Source organism: Anomaloglossus baeobatrachus, chromosome 7, assembly GCF_048569485.1.
Source record: "Anomaloglossus baeobatrachus isolate aAnoBae1 chromosome 7, aAnoBae1.hap1, whole genome shotgun sequence".
Classification (NCBI taxonomy): domain Eukaryota; kingdom Metazoa; phylum Chordata; class Amphibia; order Anura; family Aromobatidae; genus Anomaloglossus; species Anomaloglossus baeobatrachus.
Window position 1 is genome coordinate 296,172,748 of NC_134359.1, and position 21,412 is coordinate 296,194,159.

The 21,412-nt window shown below is 49.3% G+C and overlaps 1 protein-coding gene across 3 annotated transcripts in view; it reads right to left on the reverse strand.

Moving 5' to 3' along the window:
* Window positions 1-1,014: 1,014 nt before the first annotated feature.
* Window positions 1,015-21,412, reverse strand: part of LOC142246475 (uncharacterized) — a 44,035-nt gene continuing 23,637 nt past the window's right edge. For all 3 annotated transcript variants that reach the window (XM_075319535.1, XM_075319536.1, XM_075319537.1), the window contains exons 3-10: window positions 17,820-18,003; window positions 17,514-17,623; window positions 16,608-16,815; window positions 14,141-14,247; window positions 10,261-10,480; window positions 9,699-9,803; window positions 1,330-1,414; window positions 1,015-1,232 (exon numbers count right to left, since the gene is read on the reverse strand). In XM_075319535.1, the coding sequence (XP_075175650.1) occupies window positions 1,130-1,232; window positions 1,330-1,414; window positions 9,699-9,803; window positions 10,261-10,480; window positions 14,141-14,247; window positions 16,608-16,815; window positions 17,514-17,623; window positions 17,820-17,997 (1,116 nt within the window). In that variant the 5' untranslated portion in view covers window positions 17,998-18,003 and the 3' untranslated portion in view covers window positions 1,015-1,129. The remainder of the gene's footprint in view (window positions 1,233-1,329; window positions 1,415-9,698; window positions 9,804-10,260; window positions 10,481-14,140; window positions 14,248-16,607; window positions 16,816-17,513; window positions 17,624-17,819; window positions 18,004-21,412) is intronic.

Here is a 21,412-nt window from a genome sequence, read left to right on the forward strand (position 1 = left end):
ACCTCACACAAAATGCATACAGGATGGTCTGTGAGGCTCTCTGTAGCTCAGTAACCAGTTGCCGTGATGGGGACGACCCATGGTTGCAATCGGGTCCCGGTGATCGCATTACAGGGACTCGATTGCCAAGGAGAGGTAAGCGATCCCTCTCCCTGCCTCCTAAATGGTGCAATCGCATTGATAGTAGCATTCAGGGGGTTAAACTGCCAGGAGCGGTGCAGGCACCACTCCTGGCAATGAGACCCGGCGGCGATCATGGGGTACAGTGCCTGAAACCCCCCACGATGGCCATGACTAAAAATGAAAGCAAAATACAGTATGGAAAAAAAACACGCAACCGCGATAAAAAAATGCACGTTTTTTTCAGCTGCTTTTTTCCCTCCGATAACATGCTTTATGTCCAGAAAATCTGCACACAAAAAAGCAATGTGTGCACATAGCCTAACTTTTATTTTCAATCTGATGAAAGGGGGCTGATTTGAACTTTTAGGATTTTTTTTTAACATTTTTCCTACATTCTGTTAGTCCCTCTAGGGGACTTTATAACTGCACAGTCCATTTGCCTGTGCATTTCTGCTGATCAGAGCAGCATCGCTCTGATCAGCAGAAATGCTCATCTCCTGTGAGTGTTGACATCTCTGTCGGCTCTCACATGAAGTGAGTCATGGTGGCGTTAGGGGTCATCAGCCGATCTCGCACTACCATGACAACACATTGGCGCCCCGTTATTGCGTCACGGGGCGCCAATGGTGGTGGAGGATGATGCGGCCCCTGCCGCAGACCTTTAAATCGCACTCTGTGTTTGACAGCGTGGTCTGAGGGGTTAACAGGCGTGGGTGGATCTCTCCACCCACGCCTGTTAGCCACACATCTCTACTGATCAGATCAGCAGATATAAGCAGGGAATATTACGGGCTTGCCGCCGGAGTCCGCGGTAACCGGAGGTAGGCGACCAAGTACATCCTTAGTCGCTAATGGGTTAAAAGGCGAGTCATGAGTGAGGCAGACCAACACTACAGAACAGATTTTAATTACTTCACAAAGAAATTCCAAAAAAAACCGCAACAATGAAAACAAAGATGTGAAACTTTACAGGTAGATTATGAAAATGAGACCCCGGTCACTGCCTCTACGCCTCCTCTCTTCTCTGGAACAAGGGAGGGCCGATCAGGGGTTCGTCTTGTGTCCGGATCCATTTGTAGACGTGTGAAGAAAACCACGGAGGCCTTTCGCTGTGGGATTAAAGAGGACGAGAAAACGTCACCGAGTCGTGGAGGTTGTGTGCGGCGGAGACGTGGATAACGCTTCACATTAATCTCTTCCACTTACTTGTTTGGGTTCAAAATGTCAGCCGAGGGAAAATCCTCCCAAAGCCTCCACGGAGAGCGGGTGGTCAGGAGCTCGGTCATCCCACCTGCAACATCAGTAGGACAACCCCTCTAAATGACTTTTACATTTTCCACCCTTTCCCAACAGGGCACGTTTCCAATTTTTCTTTATTGTCCTCCCCTTCTTCCAAAACCCTGAACATTCCCCCACCCGTCCTTCTTATCGTATCACCATTTTTTTTTTTTGCGGGACAAATTGCTATTTTGAATGAAGTCTGTCGTAAAATGTACTGAAACGGGTGGGAGGTGGGGAGAAGAAGGGAATTTTGTTTACTTACCGTAAATTCCTTTTCTTCTAGCTCCAATTGGGAGACCCAGACAATTGGGTGTATAGCTATGCCTCCGGAGGCCACACAAAGTATTACACTAAAAGTGTAACGCCCCTCCCCTTCTGCCTATACACCCCCCGTGCTCACGGGCTCCTCAGTTTTGGTGCAAAAGCAAGAAGGAGGAAAAAATTATAAATTGGTTTAAAGTAAATTCAATCCGAAGGAATATCGGAGAACTGAAACCATTCAACATGAACAACATGTGTACACAAAAAACAGGGGCGGGTGCTGGGTCTCCCAATTGGAGCTAGAAGAAAAGGAATTTACGGTAAGTAAACAAAATTCCCTTCTTCTTTGTCGCTCCATTGGGAGACCCAGACAATTGGGACGTCCAAAAGCAGTCCCTGGGTGGGTAAATAATACCTCATAATAGAGCCGTAAACTGCTCCGTCCTACAGGTGGGCAACCGCCGCCTGAAGGACTCTCCTACCTAGGCTGGCATCTGCCGAAGCATAGGTATGCACCTGATAGTGTTTCGTGAAAGTGTGCAGGCTCGACCAGGTAGCTGCCTGACACACCTGCTGAGCCGTAGCCTGGTGCCGCAAGGCCCAGGACGCTCCCACGGCCCTGGTAGAATGGGCCTTCAGCCCTGAGGGAACCGGAAGCCCCGAGGAACGATAAGCTTCGAGAATTGGTTCCTTGATCCACCGAGCCAGGGTTGATTTAGAAGCTTGTGTCCCTTTACGCTGGCCAGCGACAAGGACAAAGAGTGCATCCGAGCGGCGCAGGGGCGCCGTACGAGAAATGTAGAATCTGAGTGCTCTCACCAGATCTAACAAGTGCAAATCCTTTTCACATTGGTGAACTGGATGAGGACAAAAAGAGGGTAAGGAGATATCCTGATTGAGATGAAAAGGGGATACCACCTTAGGGAGAAATTCCGGAACCGGACGCAGAACCACCTTGTCCTGGTGAAACACCAGGAAAGGGGCTTTGCACGACAACGCTGCTAGCTCAGACACTCTCCGAAGTGAAGTGACTGCTACTAGGAAAACCACTTTCTGCGAAAGGCGTGAGAGAGAAATATCCCTCATTGGCTCGAACGGTGGTTTCTGAAGAACCATCAGCACCCTGTTCAGATCCCAGGGTTCTAACGGACGCTTGTAAGGAGGGACGATGTGACAAACCCCCTGCAGGAACGTGCGTACCTGTGGAAGTCTGGCTAGGCGCTTCTGAAAAAACACAGAGAGCGCAGAGACTTGTCCCTTAAGGGAGCCGAGCGACAAACCCTTTTCCAATCCAGATTGAAGGAAGGACAGAAAAGTGGGCAAGGTAAATGGCCAGGGAGAAAAACCCTGAGCAGAGCACCACGACAGGAATATTTTCCATGTCCTGTGGTAGATCTTGGCGGACGTTGGTTTCCTAGCCTGTCTCATAGTGGCAATGACCTCTTGAGATAATCCTGAAGACGCTAGGATCCAGGACTCAATGGCCACACAGTCAGGTTTAGGGCCGCAGAATTCAGATGGAAAAACGGCCCTTGAGACAGCAAGTCTGGTCGGTCTGGTAGTGCCCACGGTTGGCCGACCGTGAGATGCCACAGATCCGGGTACCACGACCTCCTCGGCCAGTCTGGAGCGACGAGGATGGCGCGGCGGCAGTCGGCCCTGATCTTGCGTAACACTCTGGGCAACAGTGCCAGAGGAGGAAACACATAAGGGAGTTGAAACTGCGACCAATCCTGAACTAAGGCGTCTGCCACCAGAGCTCTGTGATCTTGGGACCGTGCCATGAATGTCGGGACCTTGTTGTTGTGCCGGGACGCCATTAGGTCGACGTCCGGCCTGCCCCAGCGGCAACAGATCTCCTGAAACACGTCCGGGTGAAGGGACCATTCCCCTGCGTCCATGCCCTGGCGACTGAGAAAGTCTGCTTCCCAGTTTTCTACGCCCGGGATGTGAACTGCGGAGATGGTGGAGGCTGTGGCTTCCACCCACAGCAGAATCCGCCGGACTTCCTGGGAGGCTTGCCGACTGCGTGTCCCGCCTTGGTGGTTGATGTATGCCACCGCTGTTGAGTTGTCCGACTGAATTCGGATCTGTTTGCCTTCCAGCCACGGCTGGAACGCCTTTAGGGCAAGATACACTGCCCTTATCTCCAGAACATTGATCTGAAGGGAGAACTCTGTCTGAGTCCAAGTACCCTGAGCCCTGTGGTGGAGAAAGACCGCTCCCCACCCTGACAGGCTCGCGTCCGTCGTGACCACTGCCCAGGATGGGGGCAGGAAGGATTTACCCTTCGACAGAGAAGTGGGGAGAAGCCACCACTGAAGGGAAGCTTTGGCTGCCCGAGAAAGGGAGACGTTCCTGTCGAGGGACGTCGACTTCCTGTCCCATTTGCGAAGAATGTCCCATTGAAGTGGGCGTAGATGAAACTGCGCAAAAGGAACTGCCTCCATTGCTGCCACCATCTTCCCTATGAAGTGCATGAGGCGCCTCAGGGGGTGTGACTGACCGTGAAGGAGAGATTGCACCCCTGTCTGTAGTGAATGCTGTTTGTTCAGCGGAAGCTTCACTATCGCTGAGAGAGTATGAAACTCCATGCCAAGATATGTCAGTGATTGGGCCGGTGTCAGATTTGACTTTGGGAAATTGATGATCCACCCGAAACTCTGGAGAGTTTCCAGAGCAATGTTCAGGCTGTGTTGGCATGCCCCTTGAGAGGGCGCCTTGACAAGCAGATCGTCTAAGTAAGGGATCACCGAGTGTCCCTGAGAGTGTAGGATTGCCACCATTGTTGCCATGACCTTGGTGAAGACCCGTGGGGCTGTCGCCAGGCCAAAAGGCAGTGCCACGAACTGAAGGTGTTCGTCCCCTATGGCGAAACGCAGGAAGCGCTGATGCTCTGGTGCAATCGGTACGTGGAGATAAGCATCTTTGATGTCTATTGATGCCAGGAAATCTCCTTGGGACATTGAGGCGATAACGGAGCGGAGCGATTCCATCCGGAACCGCCTGGTTTTCACATGCTTGTTGAGCAGTTTTAGGTCCAGAACGGGACGGAAGGATCCGTCCTTTTTTGGCACCACGAACAAGTTGGAGTAAAAACCGTGACCCCGTTGCTGAAGAGGAACAGGGATCACCACTCCTTCCGCCTTCAGAGTGCACACCGCCTGCAGAAGAGCCTCGGCTCTGTCGGGGGGTGGAGATGTTCTGAAGAATCGGGACGGAGGACGAGAGCTGAACTCTATCCTGTAACCTTGAGAAAGAATGTCTCTCACCCATCGGTCTTTTACTTGTGGCAGCCAGGCGTCGCAAAAGCGGGAGAGCCTGCCACCGACCGAGGATGCGGTTTGAGGAGGCCGAAAGTCATGAGGAGGCCGCTTTGGGAGCGGTTCCTCCGGCGGTCTTTTTAGGACGTGACTTAGACCGCCATGCATCGGAGTTCCTCTGATCTTTCTGAGGCCTTTTGGACGAGGAGAATTGAGACCTGCCCGCGGCCCGAAAGGACCGAAACCTCGATTGTACCTTCCGTGGTTGAGGTCTGTTTGGTTTGGACTGGGGTAAGGATGAATCCTTTCCCTTGGATTGTTTAATGATTTCATCCAATCGCTCACCAAACAAGCGGTCGCCAGACAATGGCAAACCGGTTAAAAACTTTTTGGAAGCAGAGTCTGCCTTCCATTCACGTAGCCACATGGCCCTGCGGAGTACCACCGAATTGGCGGATGCCACCGCCGTACGGCTCGCCGAGTCCAGGATAGCATTAATGGCGTAGGATGCAAACGCCGACGCCTGAGTGGTTAAGGACACCACTTGCGGGGCAGATGTACGTGTTAGTGCATTGATCTGCGCCTGACAAGCTGAGATAGCTTGGAGTGCCCATACGGCTGCGAATGCTGGAGCAAAAGACGCGCCGATAGCTTCATAGATGGATTTCAACCATAGTTCCATCTGTCTGTCAGTGGCATCTTTGAGTGAAGCCCCATCTTCCACTGCAACTATGGATGTAGCCGCCAGTCTGGAGATTGGAGGATCCACCTTAGGACACTGAGTCCAGCCCTTGACAACCTTGGGGGGGAAGGGATAACGTGTGTCCTTAAGGCGCTTGGAAAAACGCTTGTCTGGACAGTCTCGATTTTTCTGAATTGCCTCTCTGAAGTCAGAGTGATCCAGAAACATATTTAATGTACGCTTGGGAAACCTGAAACGGAATTTCTCCTGAGAAGCAGACTCCTCAATTGGAGGAGCTGGGGGAGAAATATCCAACACCTGATTGATGGTCGCTATAAGATCATTCACTACTGCGTCACCTTCAGGTGTATCTAGGTTGAGAGCGGCTTCAGGATCAGAATCCTGATCTGATACCTCCGCTTCATCCTCCAGAGAGTTCTCCTGCTGGGACCCTGAACAGTGTGATGAAGTGGAGGGAATTTCCCAGCGACCCCGCTTGGGCGGCCTGGGACTGCGGTCCATGTCAGAGACCTCACCCTGGGACCTATGGGTTACCCCAGGGGCACATTGCTGTTCCAATTGAGGGGGACCAGGGGTCAAGGATTGGACAGTGCCCGGGGCCTGGATCACCGGTCTGTACTGCAATGCTTCCAGTATTTTAGCAGACCATTTGTCCATATTCTCAGACAGTTTGTCAGCAAAGGCTGCAAACTCCGTCCCTGTCACCTGGACAGTGGTAGCAGGTGGTTCCACCTGGGCCACCAGTAGCAGAGGCTCCGGCTGAGCAAGTGCCACAGGGGCCGAGCATTGCACACAATGAGGGTCAGTGGAACCTGCCGGTAGTACAGCTTTACATGAGGTACAGGTTGCAAAGTACTCCTGTGCTTTGGCACCCTTGCCTTTTGATGACATGTTGTCTCCTCTGAGAACAACAGGAGGGTATATAGCCAAAAAACAATAGAGCGACCGCACAGTGCAAATGTATACCTATATATATATATATATATATATATATACACTTCGGTACTCAGTGGGGCCTGCACCACAGGTGCTGCTTACCGACCGCTCAGAGCGGTTGTGTGATCACCAGATTCCCTGCCTGGGTCTCCCTGTGTTGTCTCTCCTCTCTAGCGTCTGAATCGCTGACTGGAATGGCTGCCGGCGTTCTGTGGGGAGGAGGGAACCGTGGGCGTGCCCAAGAAAAGTGCGGGAATCCAGTGCCCCAGTGTACTGAGTGAGGAGGATACTAATGTATGCTCCAGCCCTCAGCGCTGACGATCTGTGCAGCGTCCCGCCCTTCCCCTGACTGGCAGGCCTGTGGGCGGGAATATACGACACTAGGCCGCAGAAGCCGGGGACTAAAGTTATAAGCGCGGCCGGCAATGAGCGCGGTCGCGCGGTAGTCCCCGGCGCACTAACACACCCAGCAGTGCTGCAATGTGTATGGCACAAGCGCTCCATGCGCGGTAGTCCCTGGCGCACTAACACACCCAGCAGTGCTGCAATGTGTATGGCACAAGCGCTCCATGCGCGGTAGTCCCCGGCGCACTAACACACCCAGCAGTGCTGTAATGTGTATGGCACCAGCGCTCCATGCGCGGTCCCCACGGGGACACAGAGTACCTCATAGTAGCAGGGCCTTGTCCCTGACGATACCCAGCTCCTATCCTGCAGAATCCCAGAGGCTGCGGAGGGAGCACGGTCCCAGTGCCTGGAGACCGATCCGGATCCCACTTCACCCAGAGCCCATTAAGGGATGGGGAAGGAAAACAGCATGTGGCTCCTGCCTGTGTACCCGCAATGGGTACCTCAACCTTAACAGCACCGCCGACAAAGTGGGGTGAGAAGGGAGCATGCTGGGGGCCCTGTTATGGGCCCTCTTTTCTTCCATCCGACCTAGTCAGCAGCTGCTGCTGACTAAGCTGTGGAGCTATGCGTGGATGTCTGCCTCCTTCGCACAAAGCATAAAACCTGAGGAGCCCGTGAGCACGGGGGGTGTATAGGCAGAAGGGGAGGGGCGTTACACTTTTAGTGTAATACTTTGTGTGGCCTCCGGAGGCATAGCTATACACCCAACTGTCTGGGTCTCCCAATGGAGCGACAAAGAAATTCTGATTCCAATATAATACACTATGGTTTTTCGGGGATTTCATTGTTGTGAAAAAATAGTAAAAAAAGTGGGAAATTTATAAAAAAAAAAAAATAAAATAAATAAACGTTTCAATTGTGTTGCCATTTTCTGAGAGCCGAAACGTTATTTTCCTGTCGATGCAGCTCTGTGAGGGTTGATTATTTGGGTGCAGAGCTGGTGTTTTTATTGATATTATTCTGGGCTTTACGAGACCTTTTCATAATTGCGCTTTTTGTTTTTGCTGCCACTCAAAAAAACTCATTATTGTGTTTACAGTTCGGGGTGATAATTATATGTTTTGAGAAATTGGACGTTTATAGATGTGTAGATGCAACATATTAGTATTTTTTTTTTCTTCTAGTGGGGGAAGAGAAAGGGATTCAAATTTTTAATAAAAAAAAACGTAGTTTTTGGATTATAAGACACACTTTTCTTCCCAAAAATTTTGGAGGAAAATGAGGGGTGCGTCTTATAAGCCAAATGTAGCTTACGGGGAGGTGGTGGAGAATAGTCATAGGAGGCAGGGGGAATGCTGCGGGTGGTGTGACAGGGGCCATCCTGAAAATGTCGGCAGTGCGGGCTTCAAATAACGGCACCTAAAGTCGGTGCATGTGCAGATGAAGCTCTCGTCTCAATACCTCATCTGCGCACGCGCCGCCTCCGGCTCCTTGATCTCCCAGCAGCGGACTTAAGGGAAATGGTGCCTGGAGGAGGCGCGTGCGCAGATGGAGCTCTCGTCTCAACACCTCATCTGCGCACACACCGCCTCCGGCCCATTGATCTCCCAGCAGCGGACTTACGGAAAATGGTGCCTGGAGGTGACGCATGTGCAGATGGAGCTCTCGTCTCAACACCTCATCTGCGCACGCGCCGCCTCCGGCCCATTGATCTCCCAGCAGCGGACTTACGGAAAATGGTGCCTGGAGGTGACGCATGTGCAGATGGAGCTCTCGTCTCAACACCTCATCTGCGCACGCGCCGCCTCCGGCCCATTGATCTCCCAGCAGCGGACTTAGGGAAAATGGTTTCTGGAGGTGACACATGTGCCTATGACTTCTCGGCTCGTCAGTAAGCGCACACGGTGACTATGGGTGCCATATCTTTGAAGATGTTCCTGCCTCACAATGCTTGCAGCAAACATCCAGGACACCTACCGCACCATCGTCCTACTCCACACCGCCAAATGTCTCCTATGACCCCGCTCCACCACCAGATTATAAGATGGACTCCATATATATTTTTTTTCCTCTAAATTTTGGGTGCGTCTTATAATCCAGTGCCTCTTATAAAACGAAAAACACAGTAATTTTTTTTTTACTTTTCACTTTTAGTTTAGCAATATATAGTAAAAATCATGGTTTATGAACACCGGCCACAATCTGGTCTTTATAACCGCGCCATCATGAGGTCTTCAGTAGGCCATGGCAATCCATGGTGGCATGCTATGATCGTCTTTCTGGGGGACCGGCTCTCCGAGATTGATTGCTGGCTAACAGCAGTGAGAGGAGTTCAGCTCTACCCGCTGCTGTGAGAGCCCGATGCCGGCTGTGTGACACAGCCATTTTCTACCGGAAATGACACAGGCTCAGGCCTGAGACTGTATCGAGGATGGTGGCCCGACATACAAAAATCTGGTAATCTCTCATGTGAGAGGATCTTTTGATGCCTGATATTTATGTGACAATTTTAAGTACTAATGTACCACAGTCAGAAGTATGGACCAAGAAGACTAGATCGGCTGCGGGTCTTCTGACCTGAACTGCCCCATATGTGGCTTTGGAGGCTGTTGCGTTTGGAACAGGAGAGCCGTGACCGGTCCGCTCATCGGAGTCCGTACTTCTGACCATGATCCCTGGATGTCTGGGCTGAACGGTAACCAGGACTTATCGGCAAATACAGTGGCTGCCCAGATTACTGGACAGATTGTCTCTTAATCCCAGGCAACAATATGACGTACCCAGCTGCATTATCTCGCTCCTCAGAGGCCAGCATATCTCACAGTCGTACAGCAAGCAGCTCATGTAATGTATGAAGAGGAATCTGGTCTTGCAACACATCGGAACTGAAACATACAACACACGGTTACACATCATGGGGGTAAAAGTCTTTCAACTAGATATGAGCGAACGACTGGAGGTTCGGGTTCGCTGTACGTTGGATAAAGTTCGGTTTGGGTGCCGGACTTAAACTGAACACCAATGGAAGTCACTAATTGGGCAGTTCGGGTCCCTGACCACATGCAGCCGCCATAAACAGATCTCTTCCAGGGGTAGTTTTTTTTTCCCATCACGCTGTTGTTACCCCAATGTGAGCCGTCCAAACACTGTAAGCGGCTCGCATTGGGCTGAGCACCGAGCGTACCCGAGCACAGCATGAGTGTTTTGCATACGTAAAGCACCAGATCTCCGAACTCTGTTTTTTTTTTTGTAAAGTCTGTGCTCAGTATGAACACCGAACCTCGGGTTTGCTCATCTCTACGTACAACCCCTTTAACAGAGCGCTTGTTGTCAGCATCTTACACTTGCAGCGCGATCCATCCTCACAAGACTCCACGTGTTGGAGAACGAACTGCATTGTTTGGCACCGACGGAGGTCGCAGTCGAATTTTCCCGTGGACGTCTGACGATTGATGCAGTTCCAGGCGTGAAACATCACAAACAGAGACTGCCGGTAATACTTAGTCACCTCCCTACCGTAACGCAACGAAAATGGAAATAAGAGATCCAGACGCAGCTTCTTCTGTGAGGGATGACAAAAAAACAATACTATTGCACCCAAAATAGGAACATAATATACATTTTATATATATATATATATATATATATATATATATATATATATATATACACATACATATTGCAATAATTTTCAAGAAACTGAGTATTAGCTGACAGAATTGCAGGGGTGCCAATACTTTTGGCCAGCACTGTGTACACACACATATACACACACAGTGCTGGCACCCCTGCAATTCTGTCAGATAATCCTCAGTTTCTTCCTGAAAATGATTGCAATCACAAATTATTTGGTATTATCTTCATTTATTTTGCTTGCAATGAAAAAACACAAAAGAGAATGATACAAAAATCAAATCATTGATCATTTCACACAAAACTCCAAAAATGGGCCAGACAAAAGTATTGGCACCCTTAGCCTAATACTTGGTTGCACAACCTTTAGCCACAATAACTGCGCACAACCGCTTCCGGTCACCATCAATGAGTTTCTTACAATGCTCTGCTGGAATTTTAGACCATTCTTCTTTGGCAAAGTGCTCCAGGTCCCTGAGATGTGAAGGGTGCCTTCTCCAAACTGCCATTGTGAGATCTCTCCACAGGTCTTCTATGGGGTTCAGGTCTGGACTCATTGCTGGCCACTTTAGTAGTCTCCAGTGCTTTCTCTCAAACCATTTTCTAGTGCTTTTTGAAGTGTGTTTTGGGTCATTGTCCTGCTGGAAGACCCATGACCTCTGAGGGAGACCCAGCTTTCTCACACTGGGCCCTACATTATGCTGCAAAATGTGTTGGTAGTCTTCAGACTTCATAATGCCATGCACACGGTCAAGCAGTCCAGTGCCAGAGGCAGCAAAGCAACCCCAAAACATCAGGGAACCTCCGCCATGTTTGACTGTAGGGACTGTGATCTTTTCTTTGAATGCCTCTTTTTTTTTTCCTGTAAACTCTATGTTGACGGCTTTTCCCAAAAAGCTCTACTTTTGTCTCATCTGACCAGAGAACATTCTTCCAAAACGTTTTAGGATTTCTCAGGTAAGTTTTGGCAAAAGCCTGACTTTTTTGTCTCGGGGTAAAAAGTGGGGTCTTCCTGGGTATCCTACCATACACTCCCTTTTCATTCAGATGCCCACGGATAGTACGGGTTGACACTGTTGTACCCTCGGACTGCAGGGCAGCTTGAACTTGTTTGGATGTTAGTCGAGGTTCTTTATCCACCATCCGCACAATCTTGTGTTGAAATCTCTCGTCAATTTTTCTTTTCCTTCCACATCTAGGGAGGTTACCACAGTGCCATGGGCTTTACACTTCTTGATGACACTGCGCACCGTAGACACAGGAACTGTCAGGTCTTTGGAGATGGACTTGTAGCCTTGAGATTGCTCATGCTTCCTCACAATTTGGAGTCTCAAGTCCTCAGACAGTTCTTTGGTCTTCTTTCTTTTCTCCGTGCTCAATGTGGTGCACACAAGGACACAGGACAGAGGCTGAGGCAACTTTACTCCATGTCACCTGCTGCAAGTGTGATTTATTATTGCCAGCACCTGTTAGGTGCCACAGGTAAGTTACAGTGGCTGGTACTACACAAATTACAGAAGCAGAACAGGATTTTTCAAACAGTGCCAATACTTTTGTCCATCCCCTTTTTTATGTTTGGTGTGGAATTATATCCAATTTGGCTTTTTGACATATTTTTTTTATTTTTTTTCATTGAAGACAAATTAAATGAAGATAATAATGCCAACGAATTTGTGATTGCAATAATTTTCAGGAAGAAACTGAGTATTCTCTGACAGAATTGCAGGGGTGCCAATACTTTTAGCCAGCACTGTATATATATATATATATATATATATATATATATACATATATATATAAAAAAAATAACATGAAGGGGTTGTTCAGCTGTACCAAAAACTTAATGGAGGGCATAAAGTTAAAAGTAACGAGATTGGGTACAGTCATGTGCTGTCACTCCCATGGATCCAGCGCCGGCCGCTCCAGGTATTTTAATGTTACGAGTTTTGTAAAGCTAATTATTTTTACCACCGCTTAGTTTGGTATCGCTGTAATCATACTGACCTGGACAATCATATTCTTAACTGCAGAAGGAACTCCGGAAAAACTAAACCCAAAAATTTAGCTGTGGAATTGCATTTTTTTCTTCACAGTTTCACTTTACTTGTCATTTTTTCCCCGAATTGTCCAGTAAACCTTATGATCAAATGGATCACCTACTTAGATAGCATATCCCTCCTGCCCGTCCTCCCCAGAGGTGATTATTGCACCATGTTCTCCCCTGTGTAACTCTCTGTAATCCCCTTTATCTGACGTCACCACAAACCGCGGGCCCTCCCTCCTCATGGCTGCCCTCCCTCCTCATGGCGGCCCTCCCTCCTCATGGCGGCCCTCCCTCCTCATGGCTGCCCTCCCTCCTCATGGCTGCCCTCCCTCCTCATGGCGGCCCTCCCTCCTCATGGCGGCCCTCCCTCCTCATGGCGGCCCTCCCTCCTCATGGCTGCCCTCCCTCCTCATGTCCCTCCTCATGGCGGCCCTCCCTCCTCATGGCTTCCCTCCCTCCTCATGGCTGCCCTCCCTCCTCATGGCTGCCCTCCCTCCTCATGGCTGCCCTCCCTCCTCATGGCTGCCCTTCCTCCTCATGGCTGCCCTCCCTCCTCATGGCGGCCCTCCCTCCTCATGGCTGCCCTCCCTCCTTATGGCTGCCCTCCCTCCTCATGGCGGCCCTCCCTCCTCATGTCCCTCCTCATGGCTGCCCTCCCTCCTCATGGCTGCCCTCCCTCCTCATGGCGGCCCTCCCTCCTCATGGCGGCCCTCCCTCCTCATGGCGGCCCTCCCTCCTCATGGCGGCCCTCCCGCCTCATGGCGGCCCCCCCTCCTCATGGCGGCCCCCCCTCCTCATGGCGGCCCTCCCTCCTCATGGCGGCCCTCCCTCCTCATGGCTGCCCTCCCTCCTCATGGCTGCACTTCCTCCTCATGGCTTCCCTCCCTCCTCATGGCTGCCCACCCTCCTCATGGCTGCCTTCCCTCCTCATGGCTGCACTTCCTCCTCATGGCTTCCCTCCCTCCTCATGGCTGCCCTCTTTCCTCATGGCTGCCCTCCCTCCTCATGGCGGCCCTCCCTCCTCATGGCGGCCCTCCCTCCTCATGGCTGCCCTCCCTCCTCATGGCGGCCCTCCTGCCTCATGGCTGCCCTCCCTCCTCATGGCGGCCCTCCCTCCTCATGGCGGCCCTCCCTCCTCATGGCTGCCCTCCCTCCTCATGGCGGCCCTCCCTCCTCATGGCGGCCCTCCCTCCTCATGGCTGCACTTCCTCCTCATGGCTTCCCTCCCTCCTCATGGCTGCCCTCCCTCCTCATGGCTGCCCTCCTTCCTCATGGCTGCCCTCCCTCCTCATGGCGGCCCTCCCTCCTCATGGCGGCCTTCCCTCCTCATGGCGGCCCTCCCTCCTCATGGCTGCCCTCCCTCATCATGGCTGCCCTCCGTGTCCTCCTCCTTCGTCAGGTTGTATTGGTAATTATTACAAACGCTGCTTCTAGAAGACACCGTCATACCCATCTTCTACATAAACACAACCCGGATTTATAAACACGGACACAATAAAAATTGGATGATCTCAAAACTGCCAACAAGTGATTGTATGATCAAACCTTCACTGGCTTGCGATCCTTCCTCAGGCGCCACACCACCAGGCAATCCTCCTGTCTGCAAATCTTCCAATGAGAAATGATTGATCGAGAGGCTGCACATCCGGGAACTGTCAATCACACACACTTATCATAAGTTTACATGCACTTAGGATGGAGCCGGCACAGGAGCTGTGTTAGATGACCGGCAAAAACTTACAACAGCAACGACCGGAGCTGAGCTCCAATCGCTGCTGATAACTCTTTTTAAAGGGAACCTATCACCAGGTTTTTCCCTTATAAGTTGCAGCCAGAACCAATGAACGTTTATATAAAGCATTCCAGAATACTTTATGCATAGCAACCTGGGCTCTTGTATAAAGTAAAAAAACATCTTTATAACACTCACCTAGTGGGCGGTCCAGTCCGATTCGATGGATGTCACTATTCTTCGTCCAGCACCTCCTCCATCTTCTGCCTCCTGCCCAGCCCCATGTGCATGATGTGTCCTGCATCATTCATACAAAGGCCGCCATTGAGCTCCTTGATCTGCCCGGCTGAGGACAGAGCACAGTACTGTAATACGCAGGGACGGGGAGAGGTCAAAGACCGCCCGCACATGTGTACTACAGTACTGTGCTCTGTCCTCAGCAGGGCAGATCAAAGTGCGCAAGCGCAGGAGCCCAATGGCGGCCTCTGTATGAATGACGCAGGATGTGTCATGCACACGGGGCTAGGCAGGAGGCAGAAGATGGAGGAGGCGCTGGACCGAGAGCAGCAAGAACCGGACCGCCGCCTAGGTGAGTATTATAAAGGTGTTTTTTATGTTATACAGAGCGGCCTGGGTTTTTATATATAGTATTCTAGGATACTGTATATAAGGGCTCACTGATGGTGGCTGCAGCTAAGGGAAAAACCTGGTGACAGGTTCCCTTTAAAGGGCTGATGGCCCCTGTGTCAGCCAAATCAGTACTCCTGTGAAGACCGGCCTGTGGCCAGACTACAGGATACCATGATTTTTTTCTATATACTGTGCACTACAGCTGTATTGCAATATATAGTGAAAGTAATCATACGCTCACATGCCAGGGGAGGGGCTTAAATAACAAATTCAATAACTATAATATATGCAAAAAAAAGATGTGGTTCTGCACCACCGCGGTACGACCTGTTTACAATCCTGGAGAGGAGTGGATTAGAAGCAGTATTTCCTTAGTAAGCTCCGGTCCTGGGTGCTCGCTGATGAAACAGGATAGCTGTAGGTGTGTGGAACCACATACAAAAAAAGACCAGCGGCACGCCAAATCTACGGTAAAAAAACTTTTCTTTTTTATTAAATTAAGCGGTGCATATTAAAAAGGCAGTGCAGGATCCCTTACGGACGATGGCCGTTTCGCGTTAAACAAGCTTCCACGAGTCTGACTCGTAGAAGCATGCTTAATGCGAAACGGCCGTCGTCCATGAAGGATACTGCACCCGGTTCCTTCACTGCCTTTTTAATATGCACCACTTAATTTAATAAAAAAAAACAATGGTTTTTTTTACTGGAGATATAGTGTGCCGCTGGACTTTTTTCTATACGGTTCCACATAACTATAATATATATATATAGATTTATATATATCTATATATATAGATATATAGAGATATATTATAGATGTATATATTATATATAGATATATTATATATATATATATAGATATATTATATTAATAATCTTTAAAATATAATGAAAATTTCAAAACTAACCCCTTTTCCACATCGACATTAAGAAATATTTAAAAAGTCTGATCAAAGTGAAATCAGAATAAATACCGCAAAGCGGAAAAAAAAAAGGAATTGACTTTTTATTGGCCCCGGCACTTTTGCAAAAAATAAATAATAATAAAAAAATAAATACGGTAAACAAGCAAAACATTGAATGTACTCAAAAACAGAATATAAAAAAGTCAGTGCGCCCCTCAACACACAAAAAAAGACCTCACAAAACTCAAGATAGAAAAGTAAAAAAAAAAAAGTATCTCACTCTCAGGTCTCACTAATCAAATTTGTTTTCTTTAACTTCAGACTTTTTGTCACCACTAAAATAATATTAAGAAAAAACCTTATAGGTTTCGTATCGCTGTAATCGCACTGACCTGGATAATCGTGTTATCAAGTGACTTTTAATACACAATGAACGTTGTAAAAACAAAACAAACAAAAAAATAAAAATGGCGGATGTGTTTTTTTCACCATTTTACTGCGCTTGGCTTTTTTTCCTCTGTTTTTCAGTACATTTGCAGTCTGTATTTTTATATAAGTTCAAAAATAAAATTGTGGCCACGACTGTAGATTTTTGACCTACATTCATCTGCTTTGTTCACGTAAATGTAGCTAATTGATAAAATGCATCTTGAAGTACGGACCCCTGAAGTGGCAACCCCCCCCCCAAAAGGTAATTGTGCTTCCAGAGTGTTATGAAATAATAGGCCATCCGTGGCGCACTCACATCGGCAGGACATCCCGGCCATGCAGTACTTCATGTGGCTGAGCTCGGCGTCCACGCTGTGGCAGGAGGGCACTCCGACCTTGCAATGTTTTGTCTTGCACATTTCACATTGGTGGTTGCGAAAAATGAGTATGAGCTGCTTGAAAAGTATTTTGCAAGGGGTTTCCAAAGACTCGAAGAACGTCACCACCGCTGCTTGTAAGTGCACCTACGCAATAGGAAACACTAAGTCATTAATAAATTGGTCGTGAGATGAAGAAGCGGATTACCTACAATTAAACTTTATACCAGTTGGTGGATTGACCGTTGCGATCCCACTGCTCCCATCAGGAATGAGAACACAGCCATCGTTCTAGCATTCGGAGGTCAGAACGGCACTAATCACACGTTATTATTATCAATTTTTATAGTGCCATTTATTCCATGGCGCTTTACAGTGAAGGAGGGTATATGTACAACAATCATTAACAGTACAAAACAGACTGGTACAGGAGGAGAGAGGACCCTGCCCGCGAGGGCTCACAGTCTACAGGGAATGGGTGATGGTACAATAGGTGAGGACAGAGCTGGTTGCGCAGTGGTCTACTGGACTGAGGGCTATTGTAGGCTTGTTGGAAGAGGTGGGTCTTGAGGTTCCTCTTGAAGCTTTCCACGGTAGGGGAGTCTGATATGCTGAGGTAGAGCATTCCAGAGTATGGGGGAGGCACGGGAGAAATCTTGTATGCGATTGTGGGAAGAGGAGATAAGAGAGGAGTAGAGAAGGAGATCTTGTGAGGATCTGAGGTTGCGTGCGGGTAGGCTAGGTTTATGGCATATTCATAAATAAGGAGTATGTGAATGCACTTGGGTTGTGGGGACGCGATCGTGTTTTTGTAGCGACGGGTTCACACTTCACGTTTCTCTTACCCTGACCCTTTGCTTGCGATCCTCGCTGAAGTTCCGGACCACGGGGCACATTTGCCTTTTGCAAGTCTTCACATGGGACACAATAACTCGAGCAAAAGAACAACCAGGAACTAATGAAAAAAGGAAAGTAAAAAAGTTCTTAGAATCAGATCTAGAAGAAGGGGCAACGTCTCTGAAGTAAACACGCGAATCTGATCGTCTGACATGAGCCCTCCTCAGAAACTCCCAGAAGTAGGGGAAACCGTATCCTGGATATAACCTGCCGATGTTGGGTGACGGGGTAAAGGGTGTTGGACATGTTCTTACTCTGACAAGACATGCCAGCCTGGCAATACTTCATATGGCTGAGTACGACGTCCACGCTGTGACAGGTGGGTATGGCGCTGTACTGGAGGACGCTGCCCTCTTCCTTGCACTCGGCACATCCATGGCTGTGGAATAAGATGACCAGCTGCTCATAGAGGTGACTGCACTGGTCGTCCATGACTTCCTGGAGGAGCAATGAGAGAGGGAATGGTTACTCAGCTTCTAATATACTCAGCATTTCACATCCTCACTCTTATCCAATTGCTGTCGATGAATGAAACATAGGGGGGGGTCTGTGTTATTTTGGCTAGGTTCACATTTCCGCTAAAAGGTATCAATCTTAATCCGCTGCTATGGTAAACAACGGAATCCGTTTAGCGGATTCCGTTGTGTCCCATAGACTTGCATTAGTGGCGGATTGCGACTGATGACCCTGTGTTGCGTCCGCTGCGTCGCGGTCCGTTGTTTTTTGACTGACCGCTGGGCGGGGAGCAACGCAGAATGTAACGTTTTTCTGGCCGTTAAAATTGATGCACCACGCAGGAATCCGCCGCAGTCCATCACGCTTGTAATGTATGTCTATGGTGCTGGATTCCGTTATGCTCTACTGAGCATGCCCAGCAGGTTTGGCACATCCACTGGGCTGTCCCAAACACAAACGGATCATGGCTGATCCGTCAAAAAACAGACGCACAGCGGATGCAACGGATCAGTTTTTTCACAGGATTCCTGTGAAAGGAATCCTGTGAAAAAGACATCCGTTGACAACTTAAAAACGACTGAGGCTACTTTCACACTTGCTTTGAACGGTATCCGTTGCATTGCGTTGTGTAACGGATGCAACGGATGTGTTGCATATAGTGGCACAACGGATGCAACGGATGCTGCAAAACAACGGAATCCGTTTTGATTTTTTTTTTTAACAGTTTTACCGGCGGTAGACTATTGTGAACGATCAGCTGATCCTCCCAGTAGCCGGCCGCCGAGTGATCAGCTGATCGCTCCCAGTAGCCGGCTGCCGGGTGATCAGCTGATCGCTCCCTGCAGCCTACCACCGGTCGCTCAGCTGAGCGCTGTCACTTGCCGGCGGGCGGGCGCTCAGCTGAACGTTCGGCCCCCGCGAGCCAAAATAAAGTTTGTGATTTAAAAAAAAAAAAAAAAAAGAGCATGCGCAGTGAAATCCAGAGGATTCCGCTGCTCAAAACAACGTTACATGCTGCGTTCCTCCCGCTGGGCGGAAGCAACGGAGCGTCGCCCAGCGGAAGCAACGCAGGTCCTTTTGGTACAATCCGTCACCCATACAAGTCTATGGGAAACAGCGGAATCCGTTATTCCGCTGTTTTCCAAAAGGGCGGATTGTAACGGAAGGAAAACAACGCAAGTGTGAAAGTACCCTGATCCATTGCTGACGGACTTAAAACAACGGAAGTGTGAACCTAGCCTTTTATATTTTCAATGGATTGTGCCATAAAAATGAACAAAACAAAAAAAATAAACCAAAAACCACACAGGTACCGTACTTTTAGTTTTATAAGACACACCCCAAAATTAGAGGAAAAAAAAGGTAAAAAAAAAGAAATTTGGGGTCCGTTTTATAATCCGGTGGTGTGTTACCAGGGAGGGGGGGCAGCAGCGGTGGAGCGGGGTCACAGGAGGCAGGGGCGGGGCTGGAGTATGGCGATAATGGGGACCCAGATGCTCAATGCGGCGCTGTGCTGGAGCGGCCGGCGCTGCTCTGTGCTCACTGCGGGCCATTCTGAAGATGTCGGCGGTGCGGGCTTCAAAGAAATGGCAGCCGGAAGTCGGCGCATGCGCAGATTGAATTATCGGCTCAATGACAAACTGAGATCTCATCTAACCACGTGTCACCTCCGGCTGCTATTTTCCTTTAATCCGTTGCTGGGATGTAAATGGACCGCAGGCGTGTGCACAGATGAGAGCTTAAGCCGAGAACTACATCAGAGCACAAGCCGACTCTGGGCACCATGATTTGAAGCCCTCACCGCCGACATCTTCAGAATGGCCCATGGCTCACTGCCCGCGGCACAGAGTCTCAATTGCCACCGCACAGAGCAGTGCCCACAGCCCTGGCACAGTATTGCCTCTGTCTCCTGTGACCTCGCTCCCCCACACCCCCCCCATAAGCTACATTTGGATTTTAAGATGCACCCCTCATTTTTCTCCCAAATTTTTGGAAGGAAAAGTGCATCTTATAATCTGAAAAATACGGTATCTTAATAGTTGTTTTTAGTCCATTTAGGTATATAAACCCCTCGCGGGTCCACGGCTGATCTTCCACGGTCCGTCACTATGCCGGTGACATATTGCGTCACCCGGTCAAGTAGTGATGCCGACATAAGTTTGTGGACAACTCAGAGAGCTGGAAATCAGCGATGACAACAGAGGAAAGTCCCCGGCAGCTCCCGCATGAGGTCACCTTCACTTCTCGGTGGCTTTTGCTTTCATTCTGTCAGAGTTACTATCGGATCTTTCAGTTTATCAGCTCCTCTCCAGACTAATTAACCGGGATTTTCTGTGTGTGGATTTCCTAGGTTTCCGTCCCGTTGCAGACATTTATGGCATCTCCCCTGGATTAAGTGTCATTATAGAGTAGTATATCCACACCAGATCTGACTAACAGCAAACCCCGCTGACTTCATACAGGGTCCGCCAGATCCCACCGCAGTGCTCGTCAGTTTTACAGGACATATGTGAAACGTGACTGAATGTACGATGGATGCCAAAATGAACAAAGCCTTGTGTTGAATTCTGCAGATATGGGGAAGGGGGGGGATGCCAGAGAAAAGAGGGATCAGAAGAAAACAAGTCTTGTAGTATCCAGGTCATTGCCCGATGCTCCCATGAGAAATCACCTCAAATACAGTATATGCTCTGTCCTGAGCTCCGTGTCCGTCCTTGAGCTGTATATTTCCACCTCAGCCTCTATATTAATGTACGACCCTGGAGCCTCACGGGATGACATATAAGATAAGAACAGGGGTCTCAAACATGCGGTCCGAGGCTGCTTCTTGTTGTCCGCAGGCATGTGGCGTGATAGGGACAAGAATGAGCATAGTACTAAAAGAAGAGGCCTAGCAGGGGCGCATTGCTACAAGATAGGGGACCAGCATGGGGACATTACTACAGGATGGGGACATCGATGGGCACATTACTACAAGATGGGCACTAGGATAGGGCACATTACTACAGGATGGGACATGGATGGGCACATTACTACAGGATGGGACATGGATGGGCACATTACTACAGGATGGGACATGGATGGGCACATTACTACAGGATGGGGACCAGGATGGGCACATTTCTACAAGGTAACCAGGATGGGGACAAGCATGGGCACACTACTACAAGAGGACCAGCATGGGCACATTACCACAGGATGGAGACATTACTACAAGATCTTGGTCAAAATTACTATATGGTACTAACTGCAAAACAATATTACAGTGGAACCTTGGTTAACGAGAACAATCCGTTCTGGGAGTGCGCTTGTTAACCAAGTTACTCGTTCAGCAAAGCAAGATTTCCCATAGGAAATCATTGCAATGCAGACCATTCGTTCCACAACGTGT